The sequence below is a fragment of the Podarcis erhardii genome (genome assembly GCF_964252035.2).
Source record: "Podarcis erhardii genome assembly, chromosome: 10".
Classification (NCBI taxonomy): Eukaryota; Metazoa; Chordata; class Lepidosauria; order Squamata; family Lacertidae; genus Podarcis; species Podarcis erhardii.
In genome coordinates, this window is record NC_138500.1 from 19,135,425 (window position 1) to 19,156,046 (window position 20,622).

Genomic DNA, 20,622 nt, shown 5'->3' on the forward strand with positions numbered 1-20,622 from the left:
TTTAAAAAATCCAAAGTAGATTTCACTAGCCTGAAGTCTGTTCACATCTGTTGCAAATTACTTATTACTATTAAAAGGAAAATATAAACTAAATGTGGGTGGTTTTCTTTCCATAATCTAAAGTTCAAGGAGGAAAATAGCAGTTGTTCCATGTATTGATTTTATCTACACCAGAGTTTCTCTTCTCTTATTCTTTTCTTCTTTAATGCATAAATGTTGCTCTCAATGGGAATGAATATCAACTTGCCCACTTGTGTCTTCCCCTACTTCCCCTTTGCCTTTCTCACAGCTGTCACACACTGAGTCAACATCTACTTTAAGAGTTATCCACGACAATCCAAAGGTCACATTCCTGGTCAGTTACTGTCAGTTTAGACCCCATGAGCGTATATATAAAATTAAGATTTTCTTTCACCCTGGCATACACCACTCTACCACTGTTTACAGTGAACTGCATTTGCCATTTTACTGCCCACTCAATTTAGAGAGGTCCTTCAGGAGCTCTTCACAATCTCTTTTTGTTTTAACAACTGAACAATTCAGTATTGTCAACAAGCTTGGCCACCTCACTGTTCATCCCTAAAGTGTCAGTACTGATTCTTTTGGGCTCCACTTTCTACATCACTCCATTCAGAGAACTGTCCATTTATTCCTACTCTCTTTTATTCTGTTACTTAACCAGTTCCTGATCCACAACAGGACCTCTCATTGTATTGCATGACTGTTACATTTACATAGAAGCCTTGGTTGTGTTACCTTGTTGAATGCTTTTTGAAAGTCCAAGTACATTATGTCAACTGGATCACCTCTATCTATATGCTTACTGACACTCTTAAAGGTAGGTTTATGAAACCAGACTTGCCCTTGCAGAAACCATGCTGCCTACACTTCAGCAAGGCTTGTTCTTCTATATGCTTAGTTATTTTATCTTTAACAATATTTTCCACATGTTTTCCTATCAAAAAAGTTAAGCCTGTTGGTCTGTAATTTCCAGGATCCTCCTTGAATTCCTTTTTAAAAACTAGTGTCGCATTGGCAACTTTCCAGTCCTCAGGTATGGAGAAGGCTGGTCTGAGGCACAACATATTTTTGTTATAGGATTACCATTTTCACATTTGAGTTGAATTTTCAGGTGGATGCCCTCCAGACCCAGCAGTGTGTCAGTTTTCTTTTTGTATATTAAGTCTAGAACTTAATCTCTTATCAGACTTCCGGGTTGGCGCCATCGCCGAATGGCGGACTCCCTCCGAGCTCCGGAGGGAGTCTGCTCGGCAGGGGCTGGGTCCTACCGCACCGGCGATGCGGGGACCCTTAAAAACCACGGCCAGAGGAGGCCGTGGACATGGAGACTCGGCTGGCACCGTTAGCGCCCTCCCGACTCGTGAAGGAGCCTTTTTAAAGGCTCCGGATCGGGTGCCGGGGAGAAGCGTGGTGCTTGAGTTCTCTGCTATCCCTGCCGAGCGCAGCCGCATGCCATCCGGCGGAGAGCGCTGACTTCTTCTATTGAAAATTTGGATCTAAAAGAAGAACCCGTGAGTAATTGGAATATGGACTAAAAAAAGGGGACAAATTTTTAAAATTTGGAGCGAACGGGGGAGGTGGAAAAAAGGAAGTCAGCCCCCCCCCTAAATTGTAGAAGAGCCAAAACAAAGGAATGGATAACTAAGATCGAGAGTAACCATATTTCACCGAATTAGCAACTTCGCGAGGGAAATTTATAAGATTGAGCCGGAGGAGAAAAGTGGAATTTGTATTAAAAAGCAACCCCCCCCCCCGAATCCCTGGAGCGATTCGTGAAAATGCCTGGAGAAGAGTAACGGAGGTTTTGACAGGTTTTGACAGCCGTCAAGGAGCTGTCAAAACGGAAGAATGTAACAGAGACTTGGTTATGGACTTTGCCGGTTACATTTGATATAAGTTGAGTATAAATTGTTTCAAATTGTTTAAATAAGGATAAACAAGCTATTTGGACTGGTGGATGGGCTTTGGAAGGGAACTTTGTTATGGGAATCCATCTAGAGGAGCTGAGGGATATTGCATGTGTTTTTGACAGGAAACTTGTGCAGTTGAATAGAACTTTTAATCTCCTGGGAAACTGCAGAAATGGAACATTATTTTGTCTACAGAGGTCTACACACTATAGGAAACAATGGAACTATCTGTTGGAAAATGAAAGGATCATGATGTAATGTTTTGTTCCTGAACAACAAGCCTCTGCAGGGATATTAGAAACTTTTGGAGAAAGAACATTTCTGTGGGAGAACAGAGAAACAAAAAGGAGGAGAATGGCCGACAAGAATAAGGAAACAACAAGAACTGGACAGAAATGGGAAAGGGGATATTTGGGATATCCAGATTTGACAAGCTTATGGAATTAAAATTGGAGTTTCTACTCCTGGATATAAAAATCTGGATAGAAGAAATGGACCCTCTTCTCGATAGACTTTTTTTAGGATTGGACATTCGTAATTAAATGATTGGACATTCGCAATTAATAAGACTGGCAAAGAATCAGAGGGATGTGGGTTTAATGTAATGTGGGAACTCCAGGAAGATATTAGAGATGGAGGGCTAGGAGGAACGTAACAGGGAAAAAGGGGAGGGAAAGTTGGAATCCAAAGGTTGTAAAATTATTATTTAATTCTATGTTGTTGTTTTTTATTGGTATTAAAGGGGGAAACTCGTGGAAGGGAATAGATCGATCTTAGGGGGATGGGAATTACGCTAAACTGGGTAATGGAGGATGATTGCAATTTGGGGATAAGAATTTGTTGAACCTAATTGTTTATTTGGAAGATTTGGAATACATGAGGGGGTGGGGAGGGGAAGTCCTAGTTATTGGAAAAAGTTTATAAATTGGATTTAATTTGTTTTAATTTGGAAAACCTTAATAAAAATTATTTTTTAAAAAAAATAGAACTTAATCTCTTATCACCACTATCTGCCTCAGTTCCTCAGACTCCCTTCCTGCAAAAGTTAGTTCAGGCACTGGGATCTGCCCTATATCTTACCCTGTGAGGACAGGTAAAAATAATTAATTCAGCTTCTCAGCAATCACCTTACCCTCCTTTAGCACACATCCAAGAGTCCAACTTCCTCCCTAGATGGTTTCCTGCTACCAATATATTGAAAGAACTTGTTGTTGATGATCTTAGTCTTTTTAGCATTGTGCTGTGCAAATTATTTTTTAGCATCCCTTACTGTCTGCCCACATTTATTTTGCCAAAGTTTGTGTTCCTTTGTTCTCTTCATTAGGGCAAGGTTTCCAATTCTTGAAGGAACTCTTCTTGCCTCTGATAGCTTCTTTAACTCTGCTCATTAAGCATGCCAGCATCCTCATGTTACGTTTCCTGATCTGCAATATACACTCCCAAGGATTTTGGATTTCATAGACACATAGAATTGTAGGGTTGGAAAGGACCCCAAAGGTCATCTATTCCAATAACCTGCAATGCAGGAATCACAGCTGAAGAATCCCTGACAGATCCTCTGTTTAAAAACCTTCAATGAAGTAGAGTCTACCACCTTCAAATTTGTTACAGCACTCCTATACTTGACATATAAAAAATAGGATCTGATAAATACAGATTAGAAAAGCAACTAAGCAGAGAAGCAGAAAGGTAGCAGAACTATAAGCTGATTAAATAAAAAAACTAAAACAAAGCAACAAGGAAAGTCCACATCCATTGTCTGACCTAGGCATGACAGCCTTGAAATTTTTCACTGTCTCCTGGGAACGGAATACAAAGACACAAGAGACTACACATGCAGAAACAGCACAATCAAATGGGGTTGGCTATGGCCTTCCAGTTTGTCATAACACTTACTGGCTTGGATGGGTGACTCAATAAGACTTCAGGATGCTAAGGAGAAAGACAGGAAAAGAGGGGAAGAATTGGGGAAAGGAACAGTGCAAGAGAGAGAGAAAAATGTAACACAAACAATCTACAGAAAGATGTAGAGACATTCATTGTAGGAGAAAAGGAGCTGATTGTAGATTTAGGATTTAATCTGAAGTAGAGATTTTAACCAAATCCAGTCTTTATTTTCCCTTTAATGGATTTTTCTGCTTCAGTCTTTGGATATGTCTCTTTCGGGTAGTGAGCAGAAGTCTGGATAACCATTGGCTGTACAATACATTACATACTTAAACCAATTAACAGCTGGAAAGCTCCTTAGAGAAAAAAGCCTTAAGCTGACTAAGGCAGCACCGAGCTATGATTTTATTGAACATTTAAATAAATATAGGATGAAAGGTTTCACCTCCTGATGGGCTTGTCCCCCCCCCACTCAATTTAAAAATGTCAGCTCTGCTGAATAAGTTCAGCAACCTAAATATGCGAGTGTACTATACCTCAAAAATGCTGTAAAAGATAACTTGATGGATCTACTCAGTATCTGAATGTATGAATATTTCAATGTTGCAACAGCTGTATTTAGAACATATACACATATTAATGTTTAACGTACAGAGCAACAGGGTTCATTGACCAGGCAAACCTAGTGCAGCTATACACTGGGAGCAACACTCTCATGACATACTTCAAATGTGATAGTGGAACATGAATCTTCCTACAATGACATTGAACGCAGAAAGTTGTAACATCTTGAGCGAGGTTATTGGTTCATGTATCTCAGTCTACAATGACTGAAAGTAGCTTTCCAGGATTGCAGCCAAACCTGGGAATACTAAGGATTGAATCTAGGAACTCTTGCATGTGCTCTATCTAGCACTGAGTACATATTCTCTGCACTATAAATATAAAATGTAACAGCTAATCCGTCAATGAAAGGTAACACACATGATCAGTAGCTCTGAATGCTGACTGCACAAAGTTAGTGAGTGAGAAGACCAGGATAGAAATTTATCCCAACATGCAAGCTTTATAAATCTGTCCCCCCCCCCCCATGTGAAAGCTTACAATGTAATGCAAAAAACAACTACAACCACCCACAATTCTACTGTAAGATGATATGTTGAAACTCTTCATAGTTTATCTGCTGGTGCTTCTCCTTTTTAGAGAGTTTCTTCTTTCCATAACTGCTGCCAGCTTCATTTGCTTTTGTTTGAGTATCTCCAGAAGTTTAGATTCTTGTCTTGACAATTTCATCTGAATGCTTTGTGGCTTACTTTGTGGGAATCACAGCAGGCCAAGAGAAACTCAATCACTATTGCTAATGGCTCCAAGACAATTCCAGCAAATGGCTGAAATCTATCTTACCTCAAACGCTCTCCAAATGGCTAGTGCATAAAGATTTGAGATTTACTGGCTGGGCACAGTCAAAGTTTTTGATCCATCGGCAGAGCCAAATCAGTCTCTTTCCTTCTCACAATCACTGTGCCCTGGCATTTAAAATGGCATTCTACTGGTTGGTGAGAAGTGAGGCAGACTTAGTTGCTGGAAGACTCTGGCAGGTGGAAAGAATCAGGCTGATCTCCGTTCCTCTCTGATGGTAATTAATTATTTCATGTAGCCAAAAGCGGGGGAAAGGTTTGCATTTCAGACCAGGAGTATTTACATGAAGAGCCCCAGCAGGTTATTTGCATCTCTTTTTGTTAAAGCAACTGGAATAGGCCCAGGCATGGGAAATGCTTCAAAAACTAAAAAACTAAAACAGGATTTACAACAGGACTAAGAACTGAAGACAAATCTCAGATGAAACTTATTCCAAGACTTGTGGAACAGAAAACAAATATTTAAAAGCATCTCCACAGTGAGTAGCTGCAAAAATGAATATTAAATATTTTCTATTAATTAAGATTACTCTTCCACTATGCTTCTTCTCCAATTAATGGTTATTTCAACTGCTTTTTTCCTAACTTAATTACAATGTGAATGCATTCCCTTATTCCACAACTCTCATCTCCTTAGTTTAGGAAGTTTAACTGTTTTATTACTTTGATGCCTGTTAAGATGCTCTTTTGCAGTAGAATTTTAGCCCCTCCCCATCTCAACACTTTATGAACTAGCTCTGTTATAAATGCCTTTGCATCCATTCAAATAACTAATGTTTTCCTAGTTAGTTATTAGAATTTTGCTGACAGAATTTATCAGTCTATTTACTTTCTGTATTGCTTTGCATGATACAAGGAAACAGGGAGAGGAAGATACAAACTTCTGGATATGATGTGTGAGAGAACTGGCATCTCTCTTCATCTCATCAAGGGAAAATGTGTGAGCTATGTCGTACTATGCCCAAAAACATGGAAAAAGGACATGAGTCACACATGTATTCTCTATTGTCACTTTCTTGCTGTGTGCAAAAGTGGCTTGAAATGAACCTCAATCACTAATGCAATCATCCTACACACTCTTTTTGAACGACAATGCTTTGTTGATCCCAAAGTAATAATTTATTATCTAAAATTTGCAGGAGGATATTTGCAGGGAATGATAAAAAAGAAGGGTAAGTCTGAGAAAGACCAGCAATTTCCATTTGAAAGGATAAAGGTTTCTAGTGTTTACCTTTTTCAGCTGAGAGTCTAGTTTCAGGCATTCTTCCTTTTTCTGTTCCAAAGCAATTTCTAATGTCTTTAACCTAGAGTCTTTCTTCAGTCCTGATGATGCTAAAGATGATGCATGCTCCTTCAAATCCAGTAATGAAGTCTACAACAAAGGTAACACATGTAGCAGCATGAAGAACAAAACTATACTTTTCAGCTCTAGCACCAATATTTTGTTCCCAGTCTATATATCAATTACATTTTGTTTTCTGCTCTGGATCAATACATTTCGTTAGAGGCTTATAAGCATCATATATGAAAACCTCTTTTTTTCAGTGGAAGGGAGTACTTCTAAATGTGTTAGATGAAATTATGTCTTATTTGAAGAAAAACAATCAGCTACTAACTTCACACTGTCACTGAGCTCAGTCCCAAAAGGGATAGCTATGCTGAATAAAAAACAACAAGGAGTCTTGGGCCCATAGAAACCAATGAAGTATATATATTGATTTTTTTAACACAATTGCCAGAGTTTATTTTATCCATTTCCATTTTACATAACAAGATTTCATTTCCAGCTGACTGCATTATTTTTTTATTTAATCCATATGCCAAGTGTAAAAGCACATTATGATCTGTTGAACTGGACTCTTATTCCACCCTTTAAGGCACCACAAGACTCTTCAGCCCTTCCACCCTTTCCCCTTTTCAGTGCTTCTGTTCAGGAGTCCGGCTATTACTATTCCATTCCTCCTCCCCTACAGTCAGTTAGCATTCTGTGCCCACTGAGCATGTGCAGAAATCACTGGCTTGCTTTCATCCCCCCCCCTCCATTTGGGTTATTATTTTTGGGGATGGGGAAAGGGACAATGCCCAATCCCAGTTACATTTCATTATTAAATTTTGCCATTAATGTCTATGGGCATAAAACAGAAAGACTACTTTCACACCATCCATTTACTATGGAATAGCTGTGCTTTGTTCACTCACTTATCACAACATTCCCCTCTCATCCCCCACCCAAATTCAGCTTCACTGTTCCCCCACTCATAAAATCTGACTTTTTCTCTCTCTCAATTGAATAAAAGTGCAATTGTAGCCTACAGTCACTTCCTAAACTGCTGTAGTCCAGGGATAGGAAACCTGTGGCCCTCCAGTTGTTGTTGGACTGTAACTCCCATCACTCCCAATCATTGGTTTGTAGCTCTGTTCTCCTGTTTCAACTGCTCCATTCTATTCCCCCTCCTATTCAGCTGTCAGTTTTCCCCAATTATTCACCACCACCCCAAATTCTCAGTGTTCCATGCCACTAGATGGGTCTCTTTTGGATGTGTATATTTATATTTATATTTATATATTTATATTTATATATTTATCTGCATGCATATCTATCTATCTATTTATCTGCATATCTATATACACACATACACACACACTTGTACATATCTCTGAGTTAACCCAAGTTGGCAATGTATCTCCCTCATGCTTGGTTTTCGATTTTGGATTTATAAGTATCAGCATGGGAAGACCAGAAGCAGCATTCAAGTGTCAATGATAAGTAGGGTCCTGCAACAAAATGTTATAGTGCGAAGTGTTTCTCTTCAAAATTCCAGCGTGTACACACACACATACCCCAGCAGCAGTCAGTCAGCATGGCAATGATTGCAAATGTGCCCCCACTGAGCATTTGCACTCATCAATCACCTGTTTCAGGTTTTCCTGTTCAGGTTTTACTGTTTTACTGTTTCCCAATACCCCTAATTTCCCTTTTCTGCTGACGGGCACACTTATGCTCAATCCCAGTTACATTAAATTTTTCAGTGTTTTAGTATCCATTGATGTCTATGTCTAGTGACCAATCCAGGCAATAAGATAATGTCAAAAGTTGAAAATAAGCCGTAAATTGCAGTTTTCACCAATATCAACAAACACATTCTAGGTATCAGCAATATTAAACTTCATCTGATTTTCCATGCATATTCATTTGAATGTCTGTGTTGTACATTTCAGTTTTTAGTGGATAAAATTGCTGAGAGAATCAAGAAAACTACCCTTCTTAACACGAAGATTCTTTACGTTATATGCCTATAATATATATTGGTTAACCTCTTTCTCAGAAAGATCTCCTTGCAAGGCGCTGACTTTCTCTTTCAGGTCTTTAACATCTTTTTTATAGTTGTCAATCTCCTCCTGTTTTTCTCGCTCATCTCTGTCGCGCTGCTCCTTCAGGCGCTCAATTGTACGTTCCTGACAAAAACAGAGCACTCTGTCAAAAGAAATCCATTTGGCTGGACAAATGCTTAATTCTGAGAAGGTCTATGCATGTTTACTCATCGACACAAGCCACACTGAGTTCAAATGAGTCTTGTTCCCAAGGGTACATAGTGTTGCAGACTTAAATAAATTTCTGTAACCTTTCACACACATAGTTGTTATACAAATTAAACACATGATAGGTCTTCGCTAAAATCGTTTCCCTGGTAGAACAAGATCCACACCAATCATGTCACAAAGACAAGACATTCATAGAAACTGAAGAAGTGAGAGAGCAGAAATGCTGCTTCTGACGTAGTTTTCACAAGCATGCAGTATAAAGCTAAACAGATCCCTTGTCATCACTGTCCCCCTCCCAATAGAACTTATGCAGAGCACCAAATAAAGAAGTTTGTGCAATTGCTGCACCAGGATGACACTAGTGCCAGGGTAGCCAACACAGTATCCTCCAGATATTGCTGGACTCCAGCCCTCATCAGCCCCAGACAGGGTAGCTAATTGTCAGGGATAATGAGAGCTACAGACCAGCAACATCTGAAGGGACCCCATCGGCTGCACTAATCTATATGGGCTGTTAATCAGAAATAAAATAGACCAGAATAAAAAATGCAACCTACAAATATGGAAAGACATTAGAGGCAAGACATTTTGAAACACAGAATCTCTGATTAAATTCAGAAGCAAACTTATAAATTCATTTTGGGGTGACTACCAATGCTGAAATCCTGTGATCTGTGGTGTCCTCCTAGGTGGCAAGGATAATTTTACTATGCCCAGGAGATGCTCGCAAACACAAGTTACTCAACACGCAGCAAAATTCACTTCACCACCCAGCACTCTAAGTGACTATGAGGTAACTGTTGCCATACAGTGATTAAAAATATAAACCTGTCATGCTGTATTATTTACAATAAACAAATGCAGCACTGGACCAAGCTTACAGTTTAATTCTAAACTACAGCCAGAAACTAACCACTCTCAATTCCAACCTGATAATTGCCACCTGCCCAGATTTTAACTTGTCTGAATTAATTTTAAGTTGTATTTTAATTAACTGATGTCTGTTTTTATGCATATTGTGTTGTTTTTATGATGTTAGCTGCTCTGAGCCCAGCCTCAGCTGGAGAGGGTGGGATACAAATAAAAAATTTATTATTATTATTATTATTATTATTATTATTAGGAATCTCAAAAATGACACAGAAACAGCATCTCTCAGATGAGCTGCACAACTATCATAGCGTCACAGGTTAGAAGTCATTTCCAGCTTCCTTATCTAATTCATATATTTCTCAAGCCGTATATCCAAGCTCAGAGTTGAACAGTTTTCAGAAGATTTTAAGTCAACATGTGCTTGATTAATACACATACCAAATGCAATCGGAAGTGTTTTAAACTGCAGCACCTGATTAAGCTAAACTGATAGCATCCAATGAAAATGGGATCTTCCTGCCTGAGATAGGACAAACTCTTCACAAGGAGAATACATTGTTGTGGCTTGGGGGGGGGCAGGGTTTAGGCAAGGTTGTCTTTCTTTCATATTCACCTTCTCCGCAAGTGCTTCCTCCAGTGTGGTCAAGGCAGTATCGGTGTTGGTGGTATCAGCCTGCAGGGATTTTACCCTTTCTTTCAAACTGCTCATCTGTTTCTCCTTGTCTCTTAACTGTTCCTGAAGATTCTCAATCTTAAATAAAGCAAGATCAATTAAAGAATCAGATTAACATGAAACAGATGGGCAACATGTTTTTAGAAAGATTGCACAGCATTCTATTCCTTACTAGAGGTGCCCAGTCAATATGCCAAATTGGAAAACTGACTGGGAAAATTCAGAACCAGCAGGACCAGAATTTCTTGAAAGACTGGAATAAATTTATGTTGTACTTGAAAGACAACTGTAAACAACTGACATCGCTAATAGGGCTACAAGAAGTTTTGTAAATTGTTTATTCAAGATTATGATTTAATAGTAATATTAATAAGAATAAAATGCATCTTAGAGATTAAGTTGGAAAATCATTAGCTGAGGATGAGGGAAGTTCCAGGCTTACATAGCCTATATATATATTATATATATATATATATATATATATATATATATATATATATAATTGATGTTAAGATGGAAGCCCAGTCAGCTGTGCCTTCCCACCTAATTCACTGAGACTACCTCTTTCTTCCCAGTTCTCCAGTTCCCCATCCTTTTTTATGCTACCCTGCATTATTGAATGATTCTCTTGAGATATGTGTGGAAGGCAATGTACCATTCAGAAGAACACAGAAAATGACATCCAGTAAATTTTAAAATAATTCAAAGTAGGCACCCCTAGCAGAAATCTGTACATACAGTATCGTAAGGAAATATGCTAATAAAACTGCATTTACCCTTCTAATCTATACTACGAATCATTTCCATTCTTCCACATCTCTGCATCAAGTGTTCAAAAGTTTATATGAATATCTGCTCTGGTTGCAGCACACACATCAATTGCAAACTCATCAAGTATCATCCTTGCAGCTTCAAGAGCACCATGAACAGTATTTCAGTAAACACAGTGTGTTATGTAAGTGTGGCAGTTAAGCCTGATAAAATACTGCAGTATTTTATTTACTAATTAAAATAGGTTAATAGTTAACCATCTTGTAGCTAATTTGTAGCTACATGCACATGTTACTAAGTTACAGTGAATTCAACAAGATTTACTTTAGGCTGTACATCTTTAATCAGATGGCCTACATTACAGATATTGCCAAGGGAGAATAAAAAATAATTTGAAGTGTCTTTGGAGCCAGATAGAAAGGGAATGATCCTGGCATCTGCAGCAGCAAGTCAGTCAAGCAGGAAGCTGTACAACTTTAACACAGGTTCTCAAAGAGGCTTTAATTCAAACATTCAATTACATTTTCCAAGTCAGTAACTTGTTACAAAGTCAAGAAATACACTGTAACATGAAACCTCAGGGGAACCCTTGAGAGGATGGCTTTTATGCTAATTTCATGCAAGGAATGTCCAGCCAGCTACTATTGTCCCATTTAATTTATCTTATACAGGAAATTAAGCTGAAAAACACATAAGTGTTTATGTGTGCTGGGAGAGAGGGTGGGTGAGGGGGGAGACATCAATCCTAGTATAACAAGCACTGAACCTTTAAAAGCACATATATTATACTGTCCACTGAATTATGAATATTAAAGACCATTCCGAGCTCTTTTCTGCGAAGAGAATGATCATTTTAACTTTTTATTGTTCAAAAATTGTAATAAAAACTTCTTTAAAATTGCTTTTACTGCAGGAATGTTATGTATGGATTAATATGGAAAATTGATGGGTTTAAGCATTTTTAATGTTGCCATTTTGTAAATGTCTTGTAATTACATTGAATAAAGATAGACGGGTGACTTCTCCAAAGTTCTGCCCACTTTGAGCTAAGATGTTCACTCCACAAAAAGCCTTGGGACACTCCAAATCATACACTCCCACAGAGCATCTTCTATGAGGCAGCATGCAATTTGATCTGGCCCAATGCTTCCATTGATGTTCCTTACAAGCATGACACCCTATGTTAATAGCAGCCTATGGACATAGAAATTCACAAGGAACTGTGGGAATGCATCCTACAAGCAGCTTTGCACCACTCTACAAGCTTTGCACCTTGCCAACAAAGGTTTGTATAGTTAAAGCTATGGTTTTCTCAGTAGTGATGTATGGAAGTGAGAGCTGGACCATAAAGAAGGCTGATCGCCGAAGAATTGATGCTTTTGAATTATGGTGCTGGAGGAGACTCTTGAGAGTCCCATGGACTGCAAGAAGATCAAACCTATCCATTCTGAAGGAAATCAGCCCTGAGTGCTCACTGGAAGGTCAGATCGTGAAGCTGAGACTCCAGTACTTCGGCCACCTCGTGGGAAGAGAAGAATGCCTGGAAAAGACCCTGATGTTGGGAAAGATGGAGGGCACAAGGAGAAGGGGATGACAGAGGATGAGATGGTTGGACAGTGTTCTCGAAGCTACCAGCATGAGTTTGATCAAACTGCAGGCAGCAGTGGAAGACAGGAGTGCCTGGCATGCTCTGGTCCATGGGGTCACGAAGAGTCGGACACGACTAAACGACTAAACAACAACAACAACAAATATTAGAGGTGCTTCTCTACAGGGGCACAGAAAAGTCGACTACCACCCCTTTAAGGTGCACCCCAAAAGTTCTGAGTCACAAAAGGCTGCCATACTGAGCTGCTGGGAGCACCAGTCCAAAACAGAAGAAAGGCATCAAGTTGGGAAGGGCCATATTACTGTTATGCAAACTTCTGGCCACACATGAATGAGTCTACTTGTCCTCCTCGCCCAGATGGCACTGATTGTCATCATTTGTAGTGTGTGAAACTTAAGTTATCAAAAAAGAAAAATGTTAGGTAAAGCCAATCTATTTTGAAATGAGAGTAAACTAAAGGCATTCTTAATAATCTTTTTCCAGGAGGAAAAAGAAACCAACCTTCTCAAATCTGCTCCAGTCATGATGGTTATGACAGAACTGAGCAGGAAAGTACCCACCCTGCCCCTTCAGGAACATCCAGATTGAGGGGGAGGCTCAAGAATAGGAGTTATGGGCCAACACTTCCATAGCTAAAGATCTAGAATGTAGCCAAAAATTGTTCTGCATAGTTACAGAACCCAGGTGTGTGATTGCACAAGCGTATGACATACAGGCTTAATCACCAACGCTCACTTCCCTGACTATCATATTATTTGTTCGTATCAATCACACAGTCGTTCCAGGAACTTATGCAGACTCCACCACTCGCAATACAAAAGAGTACATATGAGATTTAACATTCCAGTCATTGCAAAGACTAATGTAGCATTAGAAACACAGTGAAAGATCTTTTGATCAACACAGTGTTGCTTTTCTGCTAATTTTAAAACTCTGTTCAGGTTTATCATTACCAAACCTCCCACTGCAACAGAACGCTGAACCACAATCCTCAGTAAACGAGACTTTTGTAGCTATCGGTATTACCACTTTCGGACAAAAAGGGTTGGAGTGCAGAACTTTGTATACCTGGCTGGCCTACCTTTTTCTGAAGAACATTAACCTTGCGTTCTTTCACATCCAGCATATCTTTGAGATCATGAATCTCTCCAGCTTGAGTTCCTTTCTCTTCAGCCATCTCCTGAATTTGCTTAGTCTTTTTATTCAACATGGTCTCTTTCTCTTCTAGACGTAACCGGAGAGCATCCACCTGAAATCAGTCAAAAGAAACAAGACTTCCAATTACCTTCAAGCAAGACAGCCTTTAAAAAAGGGAAAACTCTGCTGACAAAGAATTGAACTGTATTACCAGATTCAGCTCACAAGTTTATTTCTCTCTGCTTCCCATCAAACATAAATCTTGAATCAAAAATGCTAAATTTATAGTAGAAAGTAGATGCTGAACTGTAAAAGTAAATAGTAAGAGCGCTGAACCACTTTTTTTAATTAAAAAAAGCAGTATACTGAGAAAGCAGTTGAAAAAGCAGATTTGCACTTTCCAATAAAACAGCTGACCTGTTATCTGGTTGATTAAGCAGTTGGTAGCTGAAGACACAGCTCTTTACCCTGGTCTTTATAAATTGAAAAACTGATTTAGGTGGCTTTGCTGTAATGTATGAATTACTGATTTGCGGTTTATAGGTGGGTGGGTTTTTTTACTGTTTCAATTGTGTTTTTATCATCTGTAACCTGTCCTGGAACCTTCTGGTGAAGGGCAGGCATGAAATACAATAAATAATAATAATAATAATAATAATAATAATAATAATAATAAATAATAATAAATAATGAATTGCTTTAGGGATATATTTCATCTAACTTTTTGTATTTCATCATGGACTACCAAATACAACATATATGCAAGCTTTGAATACATTGGGCCTGGTAAATGTATGCTTAATCTGCCACTTTTCAAAGGCTAATCTGAAAAGGACACGTCCTATGCTTCCTTGCATTTTGCTGACAATTGCTGGCAATTTAAATCTAAATATGCTATTAAAAAGGTAAAAAAAGAGGTAAAAAATGTTAATATGCCATTAACATAATCCAAACACAGATATCTTGCACTGTGGTATATATCCTGGTGTAAAAAAAGTAATGCGAGAAGCAGCTCCAAAGACCATTACTCCTGTGTCTTTTGAACCGCCTGGTGTTCTGAGTTTCACAACTTCAACTCCTGTGATTCCCCAGCCCCTTTGATCAGTGTACATTTTCCTGGGAAATTAAAGATAAATAAATAAATAATACATGTTCCCTTCCTTTTGTCTCCCCAAACATCACCTATGTGGCAAGTTGCAGTACAAGTTCAGCAAAATGTGTATCTATATAGATATATCTGTATACACGAGTTCTAACCCCACAGCTGAGTGAGCATCTGGGTCAGACTCATACTGAAAGGGATGTTTGAAGTATTAGGAACGATTCTAATAAATGAATATGCCATTACTAATAATGGACCTAAATACTCTAATATAAATTAATTCTAAACATTCAAAACAGCTGGCAAGTAGGCTTTTTATTTTTCAAAAAGATATCATTGGAAAAAAATGAGAGCACATAATCCCACATAAATTCACGTAGGTGTGTCCACCACTGTACATAGTGCTTTACAACCTAAGCAAAATGTAAGTCACTGATCCAAGAAGCTTGCAGGTTGCATTTTGACAGTGGGGAAAAATGAATGGGAGAGACAAGGCTAACACTGAATGAGTGTGGGCAAATGATATTACTGTATCAAGTCCAAGAAGGAAAAGCAGCACCCCACCACAAAAAAAAAAAAAAAACCACTACTGTGCATCACTATCTAGTAGTCAGTATGCCCTCTCACCAAGTTTGTATTGACATTTTAGAGAACAAGGATTAAAGAAAACAGCAGAATTGAAGTGACATAATGTAGAGTTCATAAATACTCTAGCAGCTCTGATAATTTGCAGAATATTTTGTTCCGTTTTCTCAGCCTATGTATGTTCCAAAGTCAATGGGGGGATGGTAGCAGGAATGAGAACAGTTTGAACACTAATTCCGACTAGGCAAGATGGCCACCAGAAAGAAAAGAACAACCTGGAAGACCACTGCAGAGTAAGAGTGACAACACCAGGCCATTCACGATCCCAAAAGAAACCCACTGACCCTTATCGGTTTGGCTTTCAGAAGCAGTTCAAGCTAGCTAACGTGGCTGTTAATCCTATTTGACAGTATCAGATTTGGTGCTTATTAGCTGAATTCATTACAAGGCCATCAGTCACGGTGAGTAAGCTGGCTGCATTCTGAATCTTTGGTTCCCTCTGTGCAAGCTCAAGATGTTAAAGGAAACTTGGTCAATTCAAAATACAGAAAAGCTGTTTAATCAGACAACGAGTTAACTGCAGCTGATGCTCTAGGTTTTTCCTTTAATGGGCTGTTCCTCCTTTTTTTTAAAAGGATCCTAATTGGCCAAATCAAAAATAAATTTGCCTTAAGAAATGAGACCAGGTCCAGAAATAAAACTTCCCTTGTTAGAAATATTAGGAGGCATCAGCCATAATTACAAATAATCAATTTGCCCAAATGGAGAGCAGGTTCTTTTCTGGCTATGAAAAACATGTATTTCTCCACTACCATATTCTTCAGCCTGCTCCCAGCTGATCTGAAGGCTGGTCTGAGGGCCAAACCTAAGCAATATCTGATTTTAAAAAACCTACTTCAAAGGCACTCAAGGTTGGTTGATGCCTTGAGAAATTAAGATGCTGATCCAGCTTCCTGAAAAACTCACCTATCAAGGTGGACCATCTGTCCAGGAGAATGGAACACGATTAACAGCTACCATTTATCTTCTCAAAAAATAATAAAAAAAATTAAGGTGTGTCAGCTGTCCTGCACATCCATGCTGGCTTCTAGACATTCTGTAGCAGTCAAACCAGCACTGAGCAACGAGTTGCTCAAAGTAAGGAGCAATGTTAAATAAAGCAGGCATATGAAGAAAGCCTAGCAACTTGCAACACTGTCACTTACATAAGGAAAGCCTCCTGGATCAGGCCAAGGGCCCATGTAATCCAGCATCTTGTTCCCATAGTGGCCACCCAGATGCCTGTAAGCAGGATGGAACACTCTGCCCTCCTGTGGTTTCCTGGAACTGTTGGCTCAGAAAGTTGTAGCACACCCTCTAACCACCTGCAACAGCTGTGCTGCAGAACAACAGTTAATCTCCAAATTGCCCTTAGTGTCTAGGGAGTTAGATGCCAGAGCCCTGCTACCAGAGGCTCATGTTTGAGACACTTGGTGCCTTACAGAAGGAATGTCCAGAACTTTATATCAAGCATACTTTGGATCCTAGGGGAAAAAATCATTTTCATTGTCAGGAATTATTTCCCTATCTCCCCCTAAAACCAGCATTTTAATTTATACCTAATTCCAATCAAAGAAATCAATTTAAGTATATGAATAAACACTCATATCTGCAATGGAAATATACTTTGAACTCAATATTGATTTAATATTTGGGATGGCTAAAACTCCTGGTTTTATTTTTGTATGAGGTCTCATCTTAGAAACTACAGAATGTGCTTTCAGCAGTTTGTTAAGAGCTGGCAAGGCACAGAGACATCATGTTAACCCTGTTCTTGCGGGCAGAAATTATGCACTTGCTTATACACAGCAACACATTTTATGGATGCCTCACACAGAATGCCAACACTCAAGTTCTGTGGCAAGCAGGTTAGTGCCAACTTCAACAAAGTCATTGTGTAACTTTCTCAGTACTCAAAAAGCTATTCCAAAGAAACAGCCTTCCTAGTTTTGACTAGGAAAGTTATTTTAACCAAAAGCTGGCCTTCTTTCTTTTATGATATTGATTTATGTTTAATTACAGAGCAGCAGCATGGCCTAAAAATATTTATGGCTGATGGAACTCCTCCAGGATCCTCCACTGACCAAGGAAGGACAGAGCTGTTTGTTTATATCTGTCAGGGATGGGCAGGAACCTGAGGAATGGGCAGAGGAGGCAAGTGGGGAGGAAGAGGATCCAGGGAAATGGGCCAGTGATTTGTGGGGTTCGGAGCCACCTGTAAGGCAGTCGCCAGCAGAGGAGGAGACTGGGTGGCAAGACACAAGGGGAAAGGATGTGGAGGAGCAGTTGCAGGAGGTCTCAGAGTCTGGAAAGCCAGCAACAGCCCCAGGGAGAGTCAGGCCTTTGCAAACTCCTCCATTTGCCCCTCTGCTGTCTCCATGCTCAAAGAGGGGTATGAAGGATGAGAGCAGTTGGAGTTGCCATTAAGGAAGAGCCATCAGGTGTTTGCATGCACCACATCAGACAAGGGGGCTTAAGAAAGCAGAGAGGGGTGAGGCCCTGCTGCTGCTTCCACTGTCCGAGACAGGGCACAGGGCTGCGGAGGGAGCTTGCCTAGACAGCAAGTTAGTGGCGAGTGGTGTGTATATCCCATGCACCTTAGGAGCTGATGTACCCGAGTGCTTTGCCAATAAAGAACTAAAAATCCAGTCACTCATCCTCATGGGTCTGGGTGTGACCAGGACAATATCCATCTTTCTCCTCCTTTCCCTGGTGCTGTGGGGCTGGATGCCTGAAAAAGGGCCACGAAGAGCACTCTGGTCACAACAGCTGCTGTGAGATCATCTCTCTTCGCTGATTTAGTTTGTCTCTCCCACAATTAATCAGTTTCCTCACCAGTCAGCATTCCAACTCCCTCTCCTCAATGCTATCCTGGTGTGCTTCAAGTGAGAATACTGAGAAATCAGATAAGCTAATATTAATAAACTAAACCCAGAGTTCTGTCTGTTCTGACCTCTAAGCTTACATGCCATTGTTGCAGTTCAGCCAACTAGAGAGCTCAGCTCAGGAGAAAAGTCAGATTGTTGTTTGTCTCACTTTGTCCTTTTTGTGTGCTCTAACGACTATTTCAGGCAAAAAACATTTGTTGATAAATCTGTGTTCTGAGTTTTCAATAAGACAAGCAATGCATGTCAAAATGTCCCTAGTAGGTGTCTGAAAACTGTTCCCATACTAGGTGTACAGAGGATCAGAACTGGAAAATATGAAAATCATGTGGAATACATATAAATTCTTACATGGCAAGAGCCTCAAATAGCTTAGTAAAGTCAAGGTAAATAACAAACCTCTTGGGTGTTGGATTCAGTTCTCTATTGCATACAAATTTCCTCATTTGGCACTGGGTTGGTACAGGGAAGGTCAAAGGACCAAGTAACTTAGACATTACGGTGCTGGGGAGACCCATATTTCAAGAGACTGAATTAGCCATATGCTTGCCAACGCTGAGCCAAGCAAAAGGACTCAGTGGGATAGTAATAAAATTGTATATGGATGAAGCATTTTATTCCAAAATAAATGTTGCTTTTTATTTTGCTTTATTTACAAAAATATTTTAAGTTTCTACAACTATTTATAAAGATTCCTTTACATATTGAAACTAACCTCAACATCCTCTCCACCTACCTGCCCTTAGGATAAACAAGGTCATTTTGCATTTCAGACCCAGTATTACAGATGTCAACTGCCAAGCCTTGGATTCAGATGCTTTAAATAGAGAAGATAGATGTACCAGGTTTCCATGGTACATCTTTAAAATAACTGAACAGTTTTAAAGCAAATTTCTTATATCAACATGTCTGTGGACAATTAAAAAGAGAGAGTGGTATCTCCCTAGCTTCATGCTTTTACTAAAAACAAAAAACCCACAGTTATTTGTTACACGCATCAAAGTGGAACAGTTGCCTCAAATATGTTACACTTTTCAACGAAGGAAACAAATATTTCATGCCTGCATAACTGTAGAGAAAAGGCTGAAAAATACAGGCACACCATTTTTAAAAGAGCTTGGAATTTGGAGAGTTATTCTGGTAAAAGTGAGGCTTCTCCCTCCTAACTCCCAACACTCATGTTCCTGCAACAGCTTTATAAATAAAGATCAAGGTGGCAGTACCCAGGGACACCATTTAGCAATGGTGTGTAGCTGCCCCCTCTTTATATTTTCAGACCCCATGAAATTATTGATTGGGATACCACCATGTAGGACTTGTGGTCAGTTCTATGCACTGAATGACTATTGTTATAACAATTTAAATAGGCTTATAGACTAAGTATGTGTGCTCAACAGACATGCAACTCTTTCATTTTGAGAAAAATGTGACTGTCCTCTGTGATGACTTTTCTGTTATGGAGCATAAGAAGTAAGAAAGCTGCTGCATGGCAGGTTATTACTGAACATATAAAACCATATAAAAAATAAATAACTTCTCAAAAGCAGCTGTTTTGGCCTTTTTGTGTCTGAAGACCCTGGGTTTTGGCTACTAGAAAACAATTCCTATTTGATACCAACTACCAGTCTACTGATCCTGATTGCTCACTGGAAGGACAGATCCTGAAGCTGAGGCTCCAATACTTTGGCCACCTCATGAGAAGAGAAGACTCCCTGAAAAAGACCCTGATGTTGGGAAAGATTGAGGGCACAAGGAGAAGGGGACGACAGAGGACAAGATGGTTGGACAGTGTTCTCAAAGCTACCAGCATGAGTTTGATGAAACTGCAGGAGGCAGTGGGAGACAGGAGTGCCTTGCGTGCTCTGGTCCATGGGGTCACGAAGAGTCGGACACGACTAAACAACTAAACAACAACAACAACCAGTCTACTGGTAATGTGTTATAAATTGGCAGCCTTCCACTTTCTACTTCATGATTTTCATTCACTCCAGTCCTTACAGTAATTGGAACTTTTGGCAAAATCTAGAGCTTGCTTGTGGACTGATTAAATTATACACATTCAGCAGCATATTGGGCACCCCCCCACCCCCCCACATACATTTGGTTTCCTTGGCAAAGAATATGCATCACTTATTAATACTATCTGTTGGTCATGTGGTCTAGTAAAAA

General features: G+C 39.5%; 1 protein-coding gene and 1 long non-coding RNA gene across 13 annotated transcripts in view; one reads left to right on the forward strand and one right to left on the reverse strand.

Moving 5' to 3' along the window:
• The window catches only part of ERC1 (ELKS/RAB6-interacting/CAST family member 1), a 158,653-nt gene that overhangs the window by 99,739 nt on the left and 38,292 nt on the right, over positions 1–20,622 (reverse strand). For 8 of the 12 annotated variants that reach the window (XM_081878821.1, XM_081878827.1, XM_081878817.1 and 5 more), the window contains 5 exons: positions 13,787–13,954; positions 10,266–10,403; positions 8,552–8,692; positions 6,468–6,608; positions 3,828–3,863 (listed from right to left, as the gene is read on the reverse strand). In XM_081878821.1, coding sequence (XP_081734947.1) covers positions 3,828–3,863; positions 6,468–6,608; positions 8,552–8,692; positions 10,266–10,403; positions 13,787–13,954 — 624 coding nt within the window. The remainder of the gene's footprint in view (positions 1–3,827; positions 3,864–6,467; positions 6,609–8,551; positions 8,693–10,265; positions 10,404–13,786; positions 13,955–20,622) is intronic. The other 4 variants (XM_081878818.1, XM_081878822.1, XM_081878825.1 and 1 more) reach the window with 1 other exon arrangement.
• LOC309351390 lies at positions 13,390–14,123 on the forward strand. Its single transcript, XR_014160816.1, has 2 exons — positions 13,390–13,527; positions 13,934–14,123. It is a non-coding gene; the product is annotated as an uncharacterized lncRNA (long non-coding RNA).